Source organism: Diaphorina citri, unplaced genomic scaffold (genome assembly GCF_000475195.1).
Source record: "Diaphorina citri unplaced genomic scaffold, Diaci psyllid genome assembly version 1.1 scaffold47, whole genome shotgun sequence".
Lineage (NCBI taxonomy): Eukaryota > Metazoa > Arthropoda > Insecta > Hemiptera > Psyllidae > Diaphorina > Diaphorina citri.
The window spans coordinates 203278-222480 of NW_007377484.1; the positions used below are offsets into that span (position 1 = coordinate 203278).

The 19203-nt window shown below is 38.1% G+C and overlaps 2 protein-coding genes across 4 annotated transcripts in view; both read left to right on the top strand.

Moving 5' to 3' along the window:
* Window positions 1–1487: 1487 nt before the first annotated feature.
* LOC113469842 (protein let-653-like) lies at window positions 1488–13574 on the top strand. 2 transcript variants are annotated; one of them, XM_026827829.1, is made up of 4 exons: window positions 1488–1677; window positions 12415–12818; window positions 13154–13309; window positions 13479–13574. In XM_026827829.1, the coding sequence occupies exons 1-4, from the start codon at window positions 1635–1637 to the stop codon at window positions 13557–13559; spliced, it is 684 nt and encodes a 227-aa protein (XP_026683630.1). In that variant the 5' UTR covers window positions 1488–1634; the 3' UTR covers window positions 13560–13574. The 2 variants fall into 2 exon arrangements, with proteins under 2 accessions (XP_026683630.1, XP_026683628.1); XM_026827827.1 differs by having other exon boundaries at window positions 13154–13527.
* Window positions 9063–19203, top strand: part of LOC103515074 (39S ribosomal protein L52, mitochondrial) — a 13200-nt gene continuing 3059 nt past the window's right edge. Inside the window, exons 1-3 of one of the 2 annotated variants that reach the window (XM_026827840.1) lie at window positions 9063–9263; window positions 9568–9681; window positions 11046–11108. In XM_026827840.1, the coding sequence (XP_026683641.1) occupies window positions 11057–11108 (52 nt within the window). In that variant the 5' untranslated portion in view covers window positions 9063–9263; window positions 9568–9681; window positions 11046–11056. Of the gene's footprint in view, window positions 9264–9567; window positions 9682–10385; window positions 10608–10931; window positions 11109–19203 lie in introns of those variants that run through there. The other variant, XM_008479995.3, reaches the window with a different exon arrangement.

A 19203-nucleotide genomic window follows, 5' to 3' on the forward strand; every position in this document is an offset into this window, starting at 1 on the left:
CTCGTGTAAGAATCGAACCTGCGACCTAGCGCTTACAAGGTAGACACGCTACCCTCCAAGCTAACTAGGCTGGCTTAATGATTGGCATACATTAAGAAAATTTAATTTCTTTAAACATGAATACTTGTCACAATTATCCTTCTCTGATTCATGCACTACGCCAGATCCGAAGTCTACTCCGAAGGAAACTTACTTCCTATCCTATATTTACATCATAGGATAGGACCCACTATGGCCCCACCTCAAGACATACAAATCCCAAGAGTTTATGCAAATTTCGCCACTGGTTTTCATATATGAGGAAGTCTAACTAACTTTGGCATTTATTGGAAATGACACACGGGGAAAGGTGGAATCTCCCCTTTCCTACAAAACTCACTGTTTCTTCGTGTGCTTTGTGTTCTTTTCTATTTTGACAGACAACTCACTAATGCATGAAGAAGCGCTGAAAGAATCATTGAAGAAAGTAGAACACTAGATCACTAGACCAACCTATGTACGACCAAGCAAAATAGGTGGATATGAAGATATTGAAATTTTATTTGAAAAACGGAAAAGGCAGAAAGTTAGATGTGTAAACACATACCTACATCATATGTCAGAAAGTCGGCAATAATCTACATGTGCAAATGGAATAAATAGATAATCTTTAGATGGATTCAAGGAAATTTAAGAAAGCATCAGAAAAAGCGAGAATTCAATTTCCATGAAAATGAGGAAATTGAAAAAAGTAAAGAGGTGTGGGTAAAGCACTCGTTACTCTCCTGGGTTTATAGGTAATTTGAAAAAATGTATTTCCATATTTCTCATCACCTGCCGAGACCACAAATCATTAGCATCAAAGTCTCTTGCAGAACCTTTTCAGAAGAAAAAAATCTGGTGTGAACATCACACGACTTTCTATTACATTTGCGGAATACGTATTTGAAAAAAAAAAAAAATGAACCCGGAATTGAAGTTTTTTTTTATATAACGATAGGTGATAGGTATCAAGTTAGTAACAAAGTGAGTAGCGAACTGTAATTCAATGCTGTAATGAAGCAAAGTTGTGGACAAAATATTGATCGTGTGAACGGGTTTATGAGGAAAACCAAAATGAGCATCGTGTGAATCGCCCCTGATAACTGAACGAGTTTTTTTTATATATAACGATAGGTGATAGGTATCAAGTTAGTAACAAAGTGAGTAGCGAACTGTAATTCAATGCTGTAATGAAGTAAAGTTGTGGACAAAATATTGATCGTGTGAACGGGTTTATGAGGAAAACCAAAATGAGCATCGTGTGAATCGCCCCTGATAACTGAACGCATCGTGTACACAGGCCTTAGCACAGATAGATTTATTTCTTATCAGTTTTTTTTCTCCATCTGATTTCAAGGTCATTTCGATTACTTTTCTCATCCCGCATCTTGCATTTTGTTCTTGTTGTTTCTTCAAAAGCTCTCCATCTGATTTCAAGGTCATTTCGATTACTTTTCTCATCCCGCATCTTGCATTTTGTTCTTGTTGTTTCTTCAAAAGCAAAACGAAATAAACCGTGTGAAGTTCGAGAAGTTTTCTAGTCCAATTTAATCTCAAAGTTCAGTCTCAAGTGTCCAAAGCTCACCTGTTTGGTCTGTCTTCAACCTAGGAAAATGTTGAGAACTCTATTCTTCTGTGTGCTCATCGTGGTTGGAGGTAAATTGATAGGAAAAAGCTATTCCTTCTTTGTACAGCTAGTTCTTTGTTCTAATGAATCCTCTAGCAAGTCAGAAAATGATGTTGGCTCAATTTCGTCCAAGTTCCACTCGATAGATTTGAAGTTGAACTTTTCCTCCCAGGCGAACTTATCCATAATACATGAAGCTCATAATTTGGTTGACTTGATTAGGAACATTGATGTTTCTGATATAGTAGGTATGCTGCAATCCTTCAATTGCATGCAGGGAATGCATTCATCTTTGAGCAAACGGGTGCTCACAAGTTTTTATTAAGCCTCCTTCCATAATACATGAAGCTCATAATTTGGTTGACTTGATTAGGAACATTGATGTTTCTGATACAGTAGGTATGCTGCAATCCTTCAATTGCATGCAGAAAATGCATTCATCTTTGAGCAAATGGGTGCTCACAAGTTTTTATTAAGCCTCCAGGTATTAAATGGTAAAAGAAAAAGATATAGGTAGATTTTACTTTTGGTAACAAAAATTTTAAGCCTCCAGGTATTAAATGGTAAAAGAAAAAGATATAGGTAGATTTTACTTTTGGTAACAAAAATTGCTTAATGGACACAGGAAGTTTGGGGTCATGAAAGTTTGTAATTAACTACTAACAAAGGAATCAGCCAATCATGCAGCATTTGCTTCAATCTAATATATAAAAATGAATATTTGTTTGTGTGTTCAAACTTTATGTCTGACCAAACCACTCATCTGATTGCTATGAAACTTTGTCAATTCATTGCTTGCACTCCCATGAAGGTTATAGGCTATTTTCTGGTTTGTTTTTGTTAAGCGAAACCGAGCAAGACCATTAAATGAATGAGTGACATTTTTAATGCATCTGGCACTTGGTCAATAAGTTAGATATAACTCATAACATCCCATACCCCCCCCCCCCCCCCAACTTTTTCCTTCTCCTTTCTCCCATTCCCCTTTCTCTTACCCATCTTTCTTTCTCCTTTTTTTTCTCATTATAGATGTTTTCAAAATAATTGTACAGAGAGTCATGAGTATTCATTGGGCAATAAGTTTTGTGAGATGTTTGCCAGTTTTATCATCTAACTTGATTTTAAACATCATAACTGGTACAAAAGTGTGCTTGAGAGCTACTGATCTTTTGATAGATTGTACTTGTATGACCAAGTTGAAACATGAGTGTGTAGACACATATGAAATTTGTGTGTCTACTGGGGTCAAGGTATAACACTAGGTACGGGCCTTAAGGCCAAATAGATTACTTTCCTTCCTATAGGATAAGGAAAGTAAAAAAAGTATGCTGTTGGTCACACTAATTGTGTTCCTTTCTAGAAATGTCATTTCCTATTCGAAAGAGTATACAAATCATTAGATATCATATCTGTAGGTACAAACGTCTCAATCAAGGTTATCCATATCTATGAGACCAGTGTTATGTCTGCTGTGTAACCTAGCAGGAGTAACTCAGGCTCTGAACTAAGATATCTTAGAGGTCACTACTACTCTCTAGGCTTGACAAATAGATTAACTATGGCCTCAAAAACGGGTGAACTCTGAATCCCTCAAGTCTCTGGGCTCTAGAAATGGAAATCCAGAACAAAAGTTTAGTTTCTGCTTTGTTAGTTTGGCGGGTGCATATTTTAACAAGGAGGGAAAAAAACATGGCAGTCCGAGCATTTTGTCCCCTCTGCTCCTTCTTCTCTTCTCTTATCCCTCAACCTCCTTCTTCTCTTCCTCCCCCCCCCTCCTTTTTTCTCTCCTCCTCCTGTCCTCCTAATTTCAAATCTGGAAATCGTCAATATGCATTTCTTTCCGCGTCAGCCTTAGCTCTTCTCCCTTCCTCATCTTGCCCTCCGTGCCCTGTCTCCCTTCCTCTGTCTTCTGTTTACGTCGTGTGAGTAGAAGTGTGCGTCCAAAAAGCTGGAACAATGCCAAAGCTCAGAATGTTTTTGCTCTCAGCGCCCTTTCTGCGATTAGGCGTATGTTTCATAGGCTCATCGCCCTTCCCACCGGTGTGAGCGCCAGGCGTCTGTACATTATTTTTCCGCTCGCTCCCGTGATGTACTTGTTACACACATATACTCTGCTCTGTTTTTTCGACTACTGCATGTTTTTTACCTCTTTTTCTTCAAGTTTTTGGGTTAAATTTTTTGAGAAGGTTGCTTGGATTCATTAGAAAGACGATGGATCAGGTTCCAGTGCAGTAGGTACCTATATGCCCTGAAACCTTAATAACAGGAAGTCTGTATTTGAATCGCGGTATCTGTGTGTTTCTCCCGGCGAACGTGACAAGGCCGTGTTGGTAGCACCCTGAAACGTAATATGGTGGTATCGTTATTGGTGATGTAATCACGTATGCTATTTAATGTGTTATCTGTGAGAAAAAAAAAATCGTACGAGACACTACGTACACAATATGATAATTATTGTAATGGTTTTCGTAAACAAAGCACTCTCGTCCCGTGTTCTGGAGATTGTCTAATTAAAGATAATCTCATAAGAACGCTCAGTATATCAATTATTCTATGGGTCATGACAAGACGAATCACGCGCGTAGATTGTCAGATAGTGGAACGTGTATAAGGGTATTGAGTTAAGCGAGAATTAGCGCTAAAGATTACAGTTGACCTGGGGGGTAGTGTGGAGGGTTGTTGGTATTTTTCGGGTGATTGGTTTCGGCCGTAACCGTCAGCGAGTGATTTTAGCCACTGTGACTTTGGACCTGAGTCAAATGCTTCGAAACCAACCGCAGCGCGAGTTGAATCAATGGTTGTTCAAATCCAAGCATAAGTGATGAGAGCGTTGCTCAATACCAAAGATATGTCATGGAGTAGAAATCATGGTAACGGAATAGCTCATTTGCCAAGTCTGTAGGATAACAGTTGTTTCACATGAATAAGATCCGATGCACATTGGATACAAAGAGGATTGTAACATTTTTCCTCAGAAACAATGCGAGAGGAACAGAAGCTTGTGCGGGGGGGTCCATAGGACGCTAACCTTACTATTTCGATCCTCTCACTCTGAACACCATACCGTCTTCTAGGAGTACTCATGTCTTGCTTCGCAGCTGAAATGCCTTGAAGAAGAATTTTTTTTGTGGGGTTTTTTTTTTTTTTTTTTTTTTTTTTTACAATACTTCCTGAACAATGCTTGTTTTCTCTCTCCCTATGTTATAACACCTGACATTATGTTTTGCTAATAGGTAGCCATTATATTTTTTACAAGCAAAGATTTTTACACAATATACAATCATGCATATAGCATGCAGATTCTACCTCTGCTTAGCTTCAGCAGTTCGTTGGGAAACCTACTGATCTGACAAATAAAACAAAAACAATTCATAAGAGAGTTTTCTACTCAGAGTAAAAGAATGCTTTATTTAGAATTTTAGACTAGAAGTAGTACATGTAGTCCCTTTATCTCAACAGTTTCACATTTCACCACTTTGATTATACTTACTAACGAGGTGAACTGTAACAAAGTATCTACATAATATATGTAAACTAGATCTCACTAGTCTGAATCTAGTCTGAATCTCAGTTGAGAACTAGACACTGGTTTATGAAGTAGATATCGCAGTATGACTAAGAAATAAGAAGACAACAAAGAACTCTGAGTACTGTATGTGGTATGTGTCGTTTTATACCAGATGGCCTCTATTGCAATGACTTTAGCCTAGTGACACTAATAGATATCTTACAAAAAACAATATATCGCTAGATCTCACTAGTCTGAATCTCAGTTGAGAACTAGACACTGGTTTATGAAGTAGATATCGCAGTATGACTAAGAAATAAGAAGACAACAAAGAACTGTAGATCTCACTAGTCTGAATCTCAGTTGAGAACTAGACACTGGTTTATGAAGTAGATATCGCAGTATGACTAAGAAGTAAGAAGACAACAAAGAACTCCGAGTATGTGTCGTTTTATACCAGATGGCCTCTATTGCAATGACTTTAGCCTAGTGACACTAATAGATATCTTACAAAAAACAATATATCGATATACCCGCAAATGATATCCAAACGTGAACTGATGAGTAAAGAGGGCTCTAACTGGCTTAGTGACTTTGTTGTCTGGAATTCCAGACATCTTGTAGGTATTGTAGTAATGTGAATATGTGACGTGCGTAAAAGTAACCCGAATATGGGATTGGGCTGGTGATATCCAAACGTGAACTAATGAGTAAAGAGGGCTCTAACTGGCTTATTAGTGACTTTGTCTGGAATTCCAGACATCTTGTAGGTATTGTAGTAATGTGAATATGTGACGTGCGTAAAAGTAACCCGAATATGGGATTGGGCTGTTGTTGAACTTGGTACGAATGGTACGTGGAATGGTTCCTAATAACTCTGATAGGAATGTCCTGATAAATCATAAAATGCTTGCAGATCACAGTACAACCAGTTTTAACTCATTTTTATTGAGCCAGAGTATCGCATTGGCCCAATATCGAATGAAAATTAATGCAAGACCCTGACTTGGCCCATTCTAATTTTTTGTCAAATTCAAATGATAATAATTTTAACTCATTTTTATTGAGCCAGAGTATCGCATTGGCCCAATATTGAATGAAAATTAATGCAAGACCCTGACTTGGCCCATTCTAATTTTTTGTCAAATTCAAATGATAATAATTTGCCATCATGTCTATTGAAAGGCCCCTCCCATCTCCCAAATGCAAAAGGGAGCGATTTTATATTTCCTCCTAGCGAAGGAAAGTCGAAAAATAACCACGTCGCCATCAAGTCGCGTTGAATAAAAAATAAACAACTACAATTAGGGTACTTATACCTATTTTCAAATTTAGATATTTTCATTCCATTTTTTTATCATGCACTTATTCAAGTAGTTACTTCTTGAGTAAAAAAAAATTCAATTTCTATGCACACAGCTGATGAGATTAACCTTGATTCTATTTTCTGTGGTTTATTTTGTTGTTTTCGAACAAAGTTAGTCAACAAAAGAGTGTTTCATATTTTAATCTTTGGACCCAGGAAGCCAGGAGCTTCGGGATGACCGGATGACTTATCAGTTGATTGGAGATGTAGGAAGTGGGAGGAATTAAGGAGTGCGGTAGCGCTCCGCCCCGCAAAGTCAAAAAAGTTTGATATTGAGTAGAATTTAGTTTATCTTAGTCCATAGTAGGTTATAGTAATGCCCTGAATTTTAAAAGTTTATCTTTAGAGAGGAAGCCGATCTATGAAGGTGGTTTACTGGAACTTCAGATACTGACGATACTGTGCTTAGAATGTGCAGTACGAAATCCCAGGATACAAAAAGCTGGATTATCTGGGCACAAATTTATCGAGTGCTTTGGTAGGATCCAAAATTATTTTCTTACTCTAACATCTACACATTTCATTCTATTATCTAAAAGCCAATACCACATGAAGGTTAAGGTGCGTCCAAACATAGTCGACTAGCCGTCGATCTACGGGGTAAATCTATGTTGTCAATGCAGTGTGGATGGTTCAGATGACGTCGGTCGCCGGCTAGTCGACTTTGTGTGGACACACCTTTACACTGGTCAACACCCTCAGCATCAGAAGGTATCCTGAAGATAAAATATCTAATCGCACATGCATACGTGGGATCACTGGTATTGCAATTTTCGCTGATTCTAGGAATCGGTATGAGATACGAGTTTTTCATAAAGGAAAACAAAGTATGCATGTATTCATATTCATCCAATCATAGTATGATTACACGAAGTGATGCCAAATATTGACGTCAGGAGACAGGTCTAATTTTATGGGGTAGAGGCACCTTTGGAGGCCGGTATACAGCGTTGCCAGACATAGAGAAATTTCCCTACCTGTAGGAAAAATTTGAGCTATAGGGAAATTTTGAGCATTATAGAGAAGACGTAGGGAAATGCTCCAAATTTCTCTAAGTCTACTACAGTTGAGAAGAGGAAGAGGGAAATTTTGAAAAGGTGGGGATTTTTTTTTTTTTTTTTTTTTTTTTTTTTTTTTAAAGCCCTTAAAATTTTTTTTACTATGGGTTGACTTGTTCCAATACTTTCTTGTTAGGTACATTGTATGGGTTCCCTATAGGTACAGCATGTAATAGAAAGTAAAAAGTCTACTATACCGTACATATCAATTTTCTCACCTTGCCTTCTGTAGGAGGTTCTTGAATGTAGATGTTACTCATCTTGAGATATTTGTATTATCTTTAAACACTGACTCCAACCCTAAGGAAAAATCAATATATGTAATACAAAGTTAGTAGTCTTCTTCTTCTTTGCCTTTTCCCGTGTTCAGACAGGGTTGGTGTTTTTCCATCAGCCCTAACTAGGGTGATTGCTGTGGGTTGACATCTTTGCCTTTTCCCGTGTTCAGACAGGGTTGGTGTTTTTCCATCAGCCCTAACTAGGGTGATTGCTGTGGGTTGACATTTGGTTTTGGTTACAAATTTTATGAGAGGATGTCCTTTGCACTCAACCTTTCCTATCTTGTTAGCAAGGGAAATCCAGGCTAGTATACTCCCTGTTCCAGGTCCCCCAGCCAGACTAAGCTGGTCTAATCCCTGTTTAAAGTACCCGAGCCAGACTAAGCTGGTCTAATCCCTGTTTAAAGTACCCCAGCCAGACTAAGCTGGTCTAATCCCTGTTTAAAGTACCCCAGCCAGACTAAGCTGGTCTAATCCCTGTTTAAAGTACTTCAGCCAGATCAGGTTAGTATACTCCCTGTTTCAGGTCCCCCAGCCAGACTAAGCTGGTCTAATCCCTGTTTAAAGTACCCCAGCCAGACTAAGCTGGTCTAATCCCAGTTTAAAGTACCAGAGCCAGACTAAGCTGGTCTAATCCCTGTTTAAAGTACCCCAGCCAGACTAAGCTGGTCTAATCCCTGTTTAAAGTACCCCAGCCAGACTAAGCTGGTCTAATCCCTGTTTACCCCAGCAGACTAGTACCCATTCTCCTAGTACCTAGTAGAATTTCAAATAAATTCTCATTACCCTCCTCATAACTTACCTGAAAGATTTCTGGATTTTCAGTTTCAGGATTTCAAGATCCAAGCTCCTGGAAGAATGCAGGCTAGCAAAGTCCAAAAAACTTAATTTCAAACCTTTCCTAATGTCCTGATGAAACTTTCCCTAAACCTTAAAGTTTAGTACCAGTACCACTTTTCCAGTTTCCACTTTTTTTTTCTTTTTTCAAATGTTTGATATTTGAAAATTCGCGCGTGTTTACACGATCCGCCATCTTGTTTCACCGCTGATTTTCGCCATGGCGCGGATTCCTAATTTCCCTAAACCAGTACCACTTTTTTTCCAGTTTCCACTTTTTTTTTCAAATGTTTGATATTTGAAAATTCGCGCGTGTTTACACGATCCGCCATCTTGTTTCACCGCTGATTTTCGCCATGGCGCGGAATTTTAAATATTTGTTCTCCAAATGAAAAGTTGTGTGAGCGACCAAAAATTTGAATTTTAAAGGAAATAGGTATTTGAAATTAAAAGGAAGCTGAAAAGAGGAATCCAACATATTCAAATCGTGGAAATCATCTGTCTAAGCAACTGCTATATCTAGTCCTGGCCACCGTGGGAACACATCACACAAGTTATTGATTACGAGGTAAGCCAATTCACAACGTGAGATTAAATTTAAACAGTAGATTTCTAGGTATATTAGAATGTGTGTTAAACTGATTAGATTAACTAATTCAAGGAGCCCTAAAGGATGGGTTAAGCTTCTACGAACATTCTGATATAGAGGTTGAGGTTCTCCGGTGAAATCATTTTTGTGTGTCAACCAAGTGTGACCAATGCTGAGTTATAAACATGCACCCTAGTGTTACTCTGACTGGTGGCTCTAGGGTATGTACTACCCAAGGAAAATATTAATATTTATTAATAGAAAAATATTTCCTTGTTTCCAGATTCTTATTGGAAAAACCATCAAGAGTGAGAGTGAGACCCAGATTGAAGATAAAAAACAAAGTCATAGGTATTTACCTACCTACAACTCCCACTCGGCTAATTCTATAACAGATTTTTTTCTGAAATGAGAATTATTTTACTTATATTAAATACAAAAGACAAGCAAGAGGTCAAGTTCATGGATAATCGTGATCTCTGGGCAATATTGTTCTGACGAGGTGTACGTATGGCTTGTTAAGGTGCCTACACACAATTTCATTTACTGAAGCCAGTCCAAAATTAATTATGTGTAGCAAAATCTGTAGTGTACGCAAGTTCATTCTGTAGGCTTCGCTGGATTTTTGGCAAGTGCGAATCCATGAATCCATGGAATGGACTTGCCTTGCGTAATGCGTAGCTAGTGAAAAAATCGGCATAATTTCGGAATTTATTTACTGGTGAACTTGTTTGTAGACACCATTATTTGACTCGAATCCGTTTGAACTGGGTACAATTGACTGGAACCAAATGAACTGATGGTGTGTAGGGACCTTTAGACATTGTATTATTTACCGGGAGATAATCGAATGGACTTGCCTTGCGTAATGCGTACCTAGCTAGTGAAAAAATCGGCATAATTTCGGTATTTATTTACTGGTGAACTTGTTAATAGACACCATTATTTGACTCGAATCCTTTTGAACTGGGTACAATACTGGAACCAAATGAACTGATTGTGTGTAGGGACCTTTAGACATTGTATTATTTACCGGGAGATAATCGAAGATAACTTTATGTTCTCTTAAGTCTCGCATTCCAAAACATTCCAAATGAAAAGTTGTAAGTTTTTGTATAGCGGTCACATGTAACTGCAAAGTTGTAAGTTGTGTGAGCGACCAAAAATTTGAATTTTAAAAGGAAATATTTGAAATTAAGAGGAAGAAGGAAGCTGAAAAGAGGAATCCAACATATTCAAATCGTGGAAATCATCTGTCTAAGCAACTGCTCTATCTAGTCCTGGCCACCGTGGGAACACATCACACAAGTTATTGATTACGAGGTAAGCCAATTCACAATGTGAGATTAAATTTAAACAGTAGATTTCTAGGTACCTATATTAGACTGTGTGTTAAACTGATTAGATTAACCAATTCAAGGAGCCCTAAAGGATGGGTTAAGCTTCTACGAACATTCTGATATAGAGGTTGAGGTTCTCCGGTGAAATCATTTTTGTGTGTCAACCAAGTGTGACCAATGCTGAGTTATAAGCACCACCTCCTGCAGACATGCACCCTAGTGTTACTCTGACTGGTGGCTCTAGGGTATGTACTACCCAAGGACAATATTAATATTTATTAATAGAAAAATATCTCCTTGTTTCCAGATTTTTATTGGAAAAACAATCAAGAGTGAGAGTGAGACCCACATTGAAGATAAAAAACAAAGTCATAGGTATTTACCTACCTACAACTCCCACTCGGCTAATTCTATAACAGATTTTTTTCTGAAATGAGTCAACTTTTGAGATGTGCTCTTAGGCACAGACATCTGGAAGCTAGTAGTAAGTACTTACTTACTTTTTACTTTCCTTATCCTATAGGAAGGAAAGTAATGTAATCGGGTCAAATTTTCTATGGTCAGATTTTAGTGCCAAAACACGTTTTGAGGTCCCTAGAGCCTAAATCCAAAGTTTCAGCCATTGGTCCGTGTGTGTGTCTGTCTGGATATGCCGCTTAAAGATTTAAGATGTGGCCATACGAGATAGAATAGAATATAGCCTGCTTATACTGCCAGAATGAGACTGAAAAGTCCCTTTACTCCCGCACAGTCTAAACAAGGTCTTATGCTAATTCCTTCCTCATAATATTTCATTTCAAAATTTTCGACAGTAAAATACGACTTTTATCGGCCTATATTCTAGGGATCTTGTTTCTAATTCCTTCCTAATAATATTTCATTTCAAAATTTTCGACAGTAAAATACGACTTTTATCGGCCTATATTCTAGGGATCTTGTTTGGACTGCGGTTTGAATGTTATCTTGTTTCAATATCAGTGGATGTGTCAAATGCACCATTAGAATTTGTCAAAATGTTTTCTGTTAATTGGGCAAAGATACTTGGGTTAATCCTGTACTTACTAGATTTTTGTGAATTCATACCTTTTTATCTTTTAGGATTCTAAAACAAAAGGTTTGAATTCATTAAACTGCTTTGAAAATATCTTTGCTGCAGTGTGCCTCTTTCTCTCTAGGTTATTTATCTGACTTTTGCATACTTATCATTGAGATCAGCACTTTTTTTCTTAATATTCTGAGAATAAATATGATAGTGTTCCCTGAAAATAACTGCCTTTATCAATCTGGATTCTCCATACTTACTTGCAAATATATGTACCTACCCTACATTTATGAGTCATATCCATGATTTGATATTCCATGAACTTGGAAAATAAATACCTATGGACTTAGAGAATGAACTATTGGGTTTTTGTTTCTAAATAACTTCAACATGTACAAAAGTTCCAAGTCCACTATGATTATTAGGCACTTGGTAAACATTTATCTTATCTCTATATTATATAGGGTCTGTCTATCAAGTAGATCTTTTTTTGAAATGAGCATAACTCACCCTGTAATGATAGTAGAGGAGTAGAATAACTTTTCTTTTTCATTGTTAATTAATTGTTCATTGGTATTGTTTCCTCCCCTTGTCTTGGATCAGGAGTATTGGCAAAAGAGAAGCACAAAACTGAAGAGGCTTCATCTGTTGTTCCACCCACATTACCACCTCACGATAGAATAACTTTTCTTTTCCTTTGTTAATTAATTGTTCATTGGTATTGTTTCCTCCTCTTGTCTTGGATCAGGAGTATTGGCAAAAGAGAAGCACAAAACTGAAGAGGCTTCATCTGTTGTTCCACCCACATTACCACCTCACGAAACCACTTCAACCTCCACTACAACTACAACAACCACCACCACCACCTCAACCACTGAAAAACCCACCACCACTTCAACAACGGAAAAACCCACCACCACTTCAACAACGGAAAAACCCACCACCACTTCAACAACGGAAAAACCAACTACAACCTCAACAGTCAAACCCTCAACTACTCCTGTTCCCCCCACCCCTTCTCCAACCCCCCAGCCAGCCAATCAAGTGGGAGTATGGAACGTAACCGAGGTTGTGAACAACAAGACATCAGCATGCATTGTGGCATCCATGGCTGTCAACATTACTGTCCATTATGAGAAAGTTGACCCTAAGGTATGTTAACTAATTAGTGAACTGTACAACTCACTCAGCAAAAGGGTTGCTGTGGGACCACTTAGAGCCCAATTGTCCCCACAATATAATAAGCAAATTTCGTAGAAGTTATGTTTTTTTAGTGCTTGATCAGTGGTGAAACATTCAAACAGACAAAACTCAAAATCATTGAGCTACAACTTGTAACTCAATTCATTTGTTGACTTATCTCTTTCATGGCAGTGGTGAAACATTCAAACAGACAAAACTCAAAATCATTGAGCTACAACTTGTAACTCAATTCATTTGTTGACTTATCTCTTTCATGTCCTTTTTTTCGATTTTGTCTCATACAGAATGCCAGTCTGCAGTGGAATGCCACCCAAGTGTTCTCTGTGCCAGCTTCCGCCAAGGCCTCGGGTACCTGCGGCAACACTTCTCAGTCTCTAATTCTCTCCTGGACTATTGACAATGCCACTCTATCTCTCAAGTTCCAATTTGACCAAAACAACCAGTCTGCCTTCATGCTGTCGTCTGTCTTGGAATGCCACCCAAGTGTTCTCTGTGCCAGCTTCCGCCAAGGCCTCGGGTACCTGCGGCAACACTTCACAGTCTCTAACTCTCTCCTGGACTATTGACAATGCCACTCTATCTCTCAAGTTCCAATTTGACCAAAACAACCAGTCTGCCTTCATGCTGTCGTCTGTCAAAGCCAGTATTCCTGCCACCAAGGCTCTGTTCCCTGATATCGGTGAGTTTTGATTCTCTTCATTTTCATTGGGTGGTGTAAGTTTAAAGATACTGGTTTGCTTAGGGTTGTTGTAGTAGGACAGGTACTTACTTTTTCAACAGTGAAATCAATGAATTACTTAAGTAAGTATTTGTAATTCCTCAATGGTGAAATTTAATATAACTTCTACTAGTTCCGGCAAACCCATTGTTTAATGTATGCATTTTATTTATTTATTTTTTACTTTTTATATTAAAAAAAAAAAAAAAAAAAAATGGGAAAAATCTCCCCTCCCTCGCTTGGAGTTTATGTTTGACTTAAAAACATCCAATTGAGGAATCAATCCACAGTGTCTGAAAGACCAGAGGCAGTAAACAAGTCCAATGTGTTTGTTTAACCACCTTGCCAAGATTAGCATTCTATAAAGACTTGAATAACAAATCAACAGGAAAGACAAGATCAACTTATTGTATGGATGCAGAGATCCTATTCAGTAAATAGAATCTCTGTGTTTATATGATGTAGCCTTATAGTGATGATATGATTAGGCTCTCTATACTAGTTTCCAACAGAGATGACTGTTTTTTAGCTAACCTGTCATGAGTATTCATTGGGCAATAAGTTTTGTGAGATGTTTGCCAGTTTTATCATCTAACTTGATTTTAAACATCATAACTGGTACAAAAGTGTGCTTGAGAGCTACTGATCTTTTGATAGATTGTACTTGTATGACCAAGTTGAAACATGAGTGTGTAGACACATATGAAATTTGTGTGTCTACTGGGGTCAAGGTATAACACTAGGTACGGGCCTCAAGGCCAAATAGATTACTTTCCTTCCTATAGGATAAGGAAAGTAAAAAAAGTATGCTGTTGGTCACACTAATTGTGTTCCTTTCTAGAAATGTCATTTCCTATTCGAAAGAGTATACAAATCATTAGATATCATATCTGTAGGTACAAACGTCTCAATCAAGGTTATCCATATCTATGAGACCAGTGTTATGTCTGCTGTGTAACCTAGCAGGAGTAACTCAGGCTCTGAACTAAGATATCTTAGAGGTCACTACTACTCTCTAGGCTTGACAAATAGATTAACTATGGCCTCAAAAACGGGTGAACTCTGAATCCCTCAAGTCTCTGGGCTACTCTCTAGGCTTGACAAATAGATTAACTATGGCCTCAAAAACGGGTGAACTCTGAATCCCTCAAGTCTCTGGGCTCTAGAAATGGAAATCCAGAACAAAAGTTTAGTTTCTGCTTTGTTAGTTTGGCGGGTGCATATTTTAACAAGGAGGGAAAAAAACATGGCAGTCCAAGCATTTTGTCCCCTCTGCTCCTTCTTCTCTTCTCCTATCCCTCAACCTCCTTCTTCTCCTCCCCCCTCCCCCCTCCTTTTTCTCTCCTCCTCCTCTTCCTCCTAATTTCAAATCTGAAACATCTCAATATCATTTCTCTTCCTCGTGCAGCCCTTATCTCTCTCCCTCCCTCCTCTCTTTCCCTCCCTCTCCCTTCTCTTCCTCTGTCTCATGTTACTGTGTATAGAAAGCTTTTGCGTCCAAAAATGTGGAACAATGCCAAAGCTCGAATGTTTTCTCTCTCTCTCCCCTATCTGCCCATTAGCTTATTTTCTATCTTCATCCCTTCCCCCTGTTTTACTCCAGGCTCTGTACATTATTTTTCCCTCGCTCCTGTAGTTGTACACACATTATTTTCTCTCTTTTTTTCGCCTACTGCATTTTTTACCTCTTTTTCTTCAATTTTTGGTTAATTTTTTGAGAAAGTTTGCTTGGGTTTATTAGAAATCGATTTAGGATCAAGTTTCAGGGCAGGTAGGTACCTATATGCCCTGAAACTTAAAAACAGGAATTTTGTTTGAATCGGTATCTTGGTGGTGTAAAAGGATTTTCCCGGGAGGTGACGAACCTTTGGTACACCCTGAACTAATATGGTGTATCGAGTGTATGTACGAGTAAGCACTATGTATTTAATGCCCTTTCTTCCCATTAGCTTATTTTCTATCTTCATCCCTTCCCCCGGTTTTACTCCAGGCTCTGTACATTATTTTTCCCTCTCTCCCTGATTGTACTTGTACACACATTATTTTCTCTCTTTTTTTTCGCCTACTGCATTTTTTACCTCTTTTTCTTCAATTTTTGGTTAATTTTTTGAGAAAGTTTGCTTGGATTCATTAGAAATCGATTTGGGATCAAGTTTCAGGGCAGGTAGGTACCTATATGCCCTGAAACTTAATAACAGGAATTCTGTTTGAATCGGTATCTTGGTGGTGTAAAAGGTTTTTCCCGGGAGGTGACGAACCTTTGGTACACCCTGAACTAATATGGTGTATCGAGTGTATGTAAGCACTATGTATTTAATGTGTTATCTGTGAAGAAAAAAAAATCGTACAACACTACGTACACAATATGATAATGTATTGTAATGGGTTTTCTAAACAAGCCATCCCGTCCCGTGTTCTGGAGATTTCTAATAAAAATAATCTAAGAACGCTCAGTATAATCAATATCTATTGGTCATTTACAACGAAATTCAAGGAGGTAAATTGTCAGATAGTTGAAGTTATAAGGTATTGATGTTAAAACACCAATTAGCGCTAAATATTGACAGTGTTGGACCTTCTATCTATGGTTTTTCGTTGGGTATTTTCCGTGTGATTTGGTTTTCCCGAACCTCAGTCAGTGATTTAGCACTGTGGACTTTGGACCTGGAGTCCAAATGGCTTCGAACCAACCGCGGAGTTGAATCAATGGTTGGTTCAAATCCAAGATAAGTCGTGATTGAGATGCTTGCTCAATACAAAATATGTATGATGTAGAAACATGGTAAAATACGTCATTTGCCAAGTCTGTAGATAACAGTTTTTCACATGAATAAGATCGATCTGCACACTGATACAAGAAGATAACAGTTTTCCTCAAAACAATTCAGACCAACAAAGCTGGTTGCTGTTCATAGACCTACCTATTTTGATCTCTCACTCACACCATACTCTCTTATGTACTCAGTCTGCTTCGCAGCTGAAATGTCCTTGAAGAAGAATAGTTTTGCTGGGATTTTTTTTTTTTTTTTTTTTTTTTTTTTAAAAACTTCCTCAAAAAAGCTTTTTTTTTTTCCCCCCTTTTTTTATACACAACCTGACATTATGTTTTGCTAATAGGGTAGCCATTATATTTTTTAAAAGCAAAGATTTTTACACACAATATACAATCATGCATTATAGCATGCAGGATTCTACCGTCTGCTTAGCTTCAGCAGTTCGCGTTGGGCAAACCTACTGATCTTGACAAATAAAAACAAAAACAAGTTCATAAAGAGAGTTTTGTCTACTCAGAGTAAAGAATGCGTTCTATTTAGAATCTTGTAGACCTAGGGAAGTAGTAACAAGTAGTGCCTTATCTCAAAATTTTCACATTTCACACATTGATGTATACTTCTACGACGAGGTGAAACTGTAACAAAGTAATCTACATATGTAAACGTAGATACTCTCACTAGTCTGAATCTCAGTTGAGAACTAGACACTGGTTTATGAAGTAGATATCGCAGTATGACTAAGAAATAAGAAGACAACAAAGAACTCTGAGTACTGTATGTGGTATGTGTCGTTTTATACCAGATGGCCTCTATTGCAATGACTTTAGCCTAGTGACACTAATAGATATCTTACAAAAAACAATATATCGATATACCCGCAAATGATATCCAAACGTGAACTAATGAGTAAAGAGGGCTCTAACTGGCTTATTAGTGACTTTGTCTGGAATTCCAGACATCTTGTAGGTATTGTAGTAATGTGAATATGTGACGTGCGTAAAAGTAACCCGAATATGGGATTGGGCTGTTGTTGAACTTGGTACGAATGGTACGTGGAATGGTTCCTAATAACTCTGATAGGAATGTCCTGATAAATCATAAAATGCCTGCAGATCACAGTACAACCACTTCTAACTCATTTTTATTGAGCCAGAGTTTCGCATTGGCCCAATATCGAATGAAAATTAATGCAAGACCCTGACTTGGCCCATTCTAATTTTTTGTCAAATTCAAATGATAATAATTTGCCATCATGCCTATTGAAAGGCCCCTCCCAAATGGAAAAGGGAGCGATTTTATATTTCCTCCTAGCGAAGGAAAGTCGAAAAATAACCACGTCGCCATCAAGTCGCGTTGAATAAAAAATAAAAGTAGAGTAAAAAATTTTCAATTTCTATGCACACAGCTGATGAGATTAACCTTGATTCTATTTTCTGTGGTTTATTTTGTTATGTTCGAACAAAGTTAGTCAACAAAAGAGTGTTTCATGTTTTAATCTTTGGAGCCAGGAAGCCAGGAGCTTCGGGATGACCTTTCAGTTGATTGGAGATGTAGGAAGTGGGAGGAATATTGAGTAGAATTTAGTTTATCTTAGTCCATAGTAGGTTATAGTAATGCCCTGAATTTTAAAAGTTTATCTTTAGAGAGGAAGCCGATCTATGAAGGTGGTTTACTGGAACTTCAGATACTGACGATACTGTGCTTAGAATGTGCAGTACGAAATCCCAGGATACAAAAAGCTGGATTATCTGGGCACAAATTTATCGAGATATGAAGGTGGCTTACTGGAACATTACTTGGTGCACTGCCGTATGCTCAGATACTGACGATACTGTGCTTAGAATGTGCAGTACGAAATCCCAGGATACAAAAAGCTGGATTATCTGGGCACAAATTTATCGAGTGCTTTGGTAGGATCCAAAATTATTTTCTTACTCTAACATCTACACATTTCATTCTATTATCTAAAAGCCAATACCACATGAAGGTTAAGGTGCGTCCAAACATAGTCGACTAGCCGTCGATCTACGGGGTAAATCTATGTTGTCAATGCAGTGTGGATGGTTCAGATGACGTCGGTCGCCGGCTAGTCGACTTTGTGTGGACACACCTTTACACTAGTAGGATCCAAAATTATTTTCTTACTCTAACACCTACACATTTCATTCTATTATCTAAAAGCCAATACCACATGAAGGTTAAGGTGTGTCCAAACATAATCGATCGACGGTAAATCTATGTTGTCAATGCAGTGTGGATGGTTCAGATGACGTCGGTCGCCGGCTAGTCGACTTTGTGTGGACACACCTTTACACTGGTCAACACCCTCAGCATCAGAAGGTATCCTGAAGATAAAATATCTAATCGCACATGCATACGTGGGATTACTGGTATTGCAAAATTTCGCTGATTCTAGGAATCGGTATGAGATACGAGTTTTTCATAAAGGAAAACAAAGTATGCATGTATTCATCCAATCATTGTATGATTACATGAAGTGATGCCAAATATTGACGTCAGGAGACAGGTCTAATTTTATGGGGTAGAGGCACCTTTGGAGGCCGGTATACAGCGTTGCCAGACATAGAGAAATTTCCCTACCTGTAGGAAAAATTTGAGCTATGAGGCCGGTATACAGCGTTGCCAGACAGAGAAATTTCCCTACCTGTAGGGAAAATTTGAGCTATAGGGAAATTTTGAGCATATAGAGAAGACGTAGGGAAATGCTCCAAATTTCCCTAAGTCTACTACAGTTGAGAAGAGGGAAATTTTGAAAAGGTGGGGATTTTTTTTTTTTTTTTTTTCAAAGGCCCTTAAACTTTTTTTTTGGTTTTCCCCACCT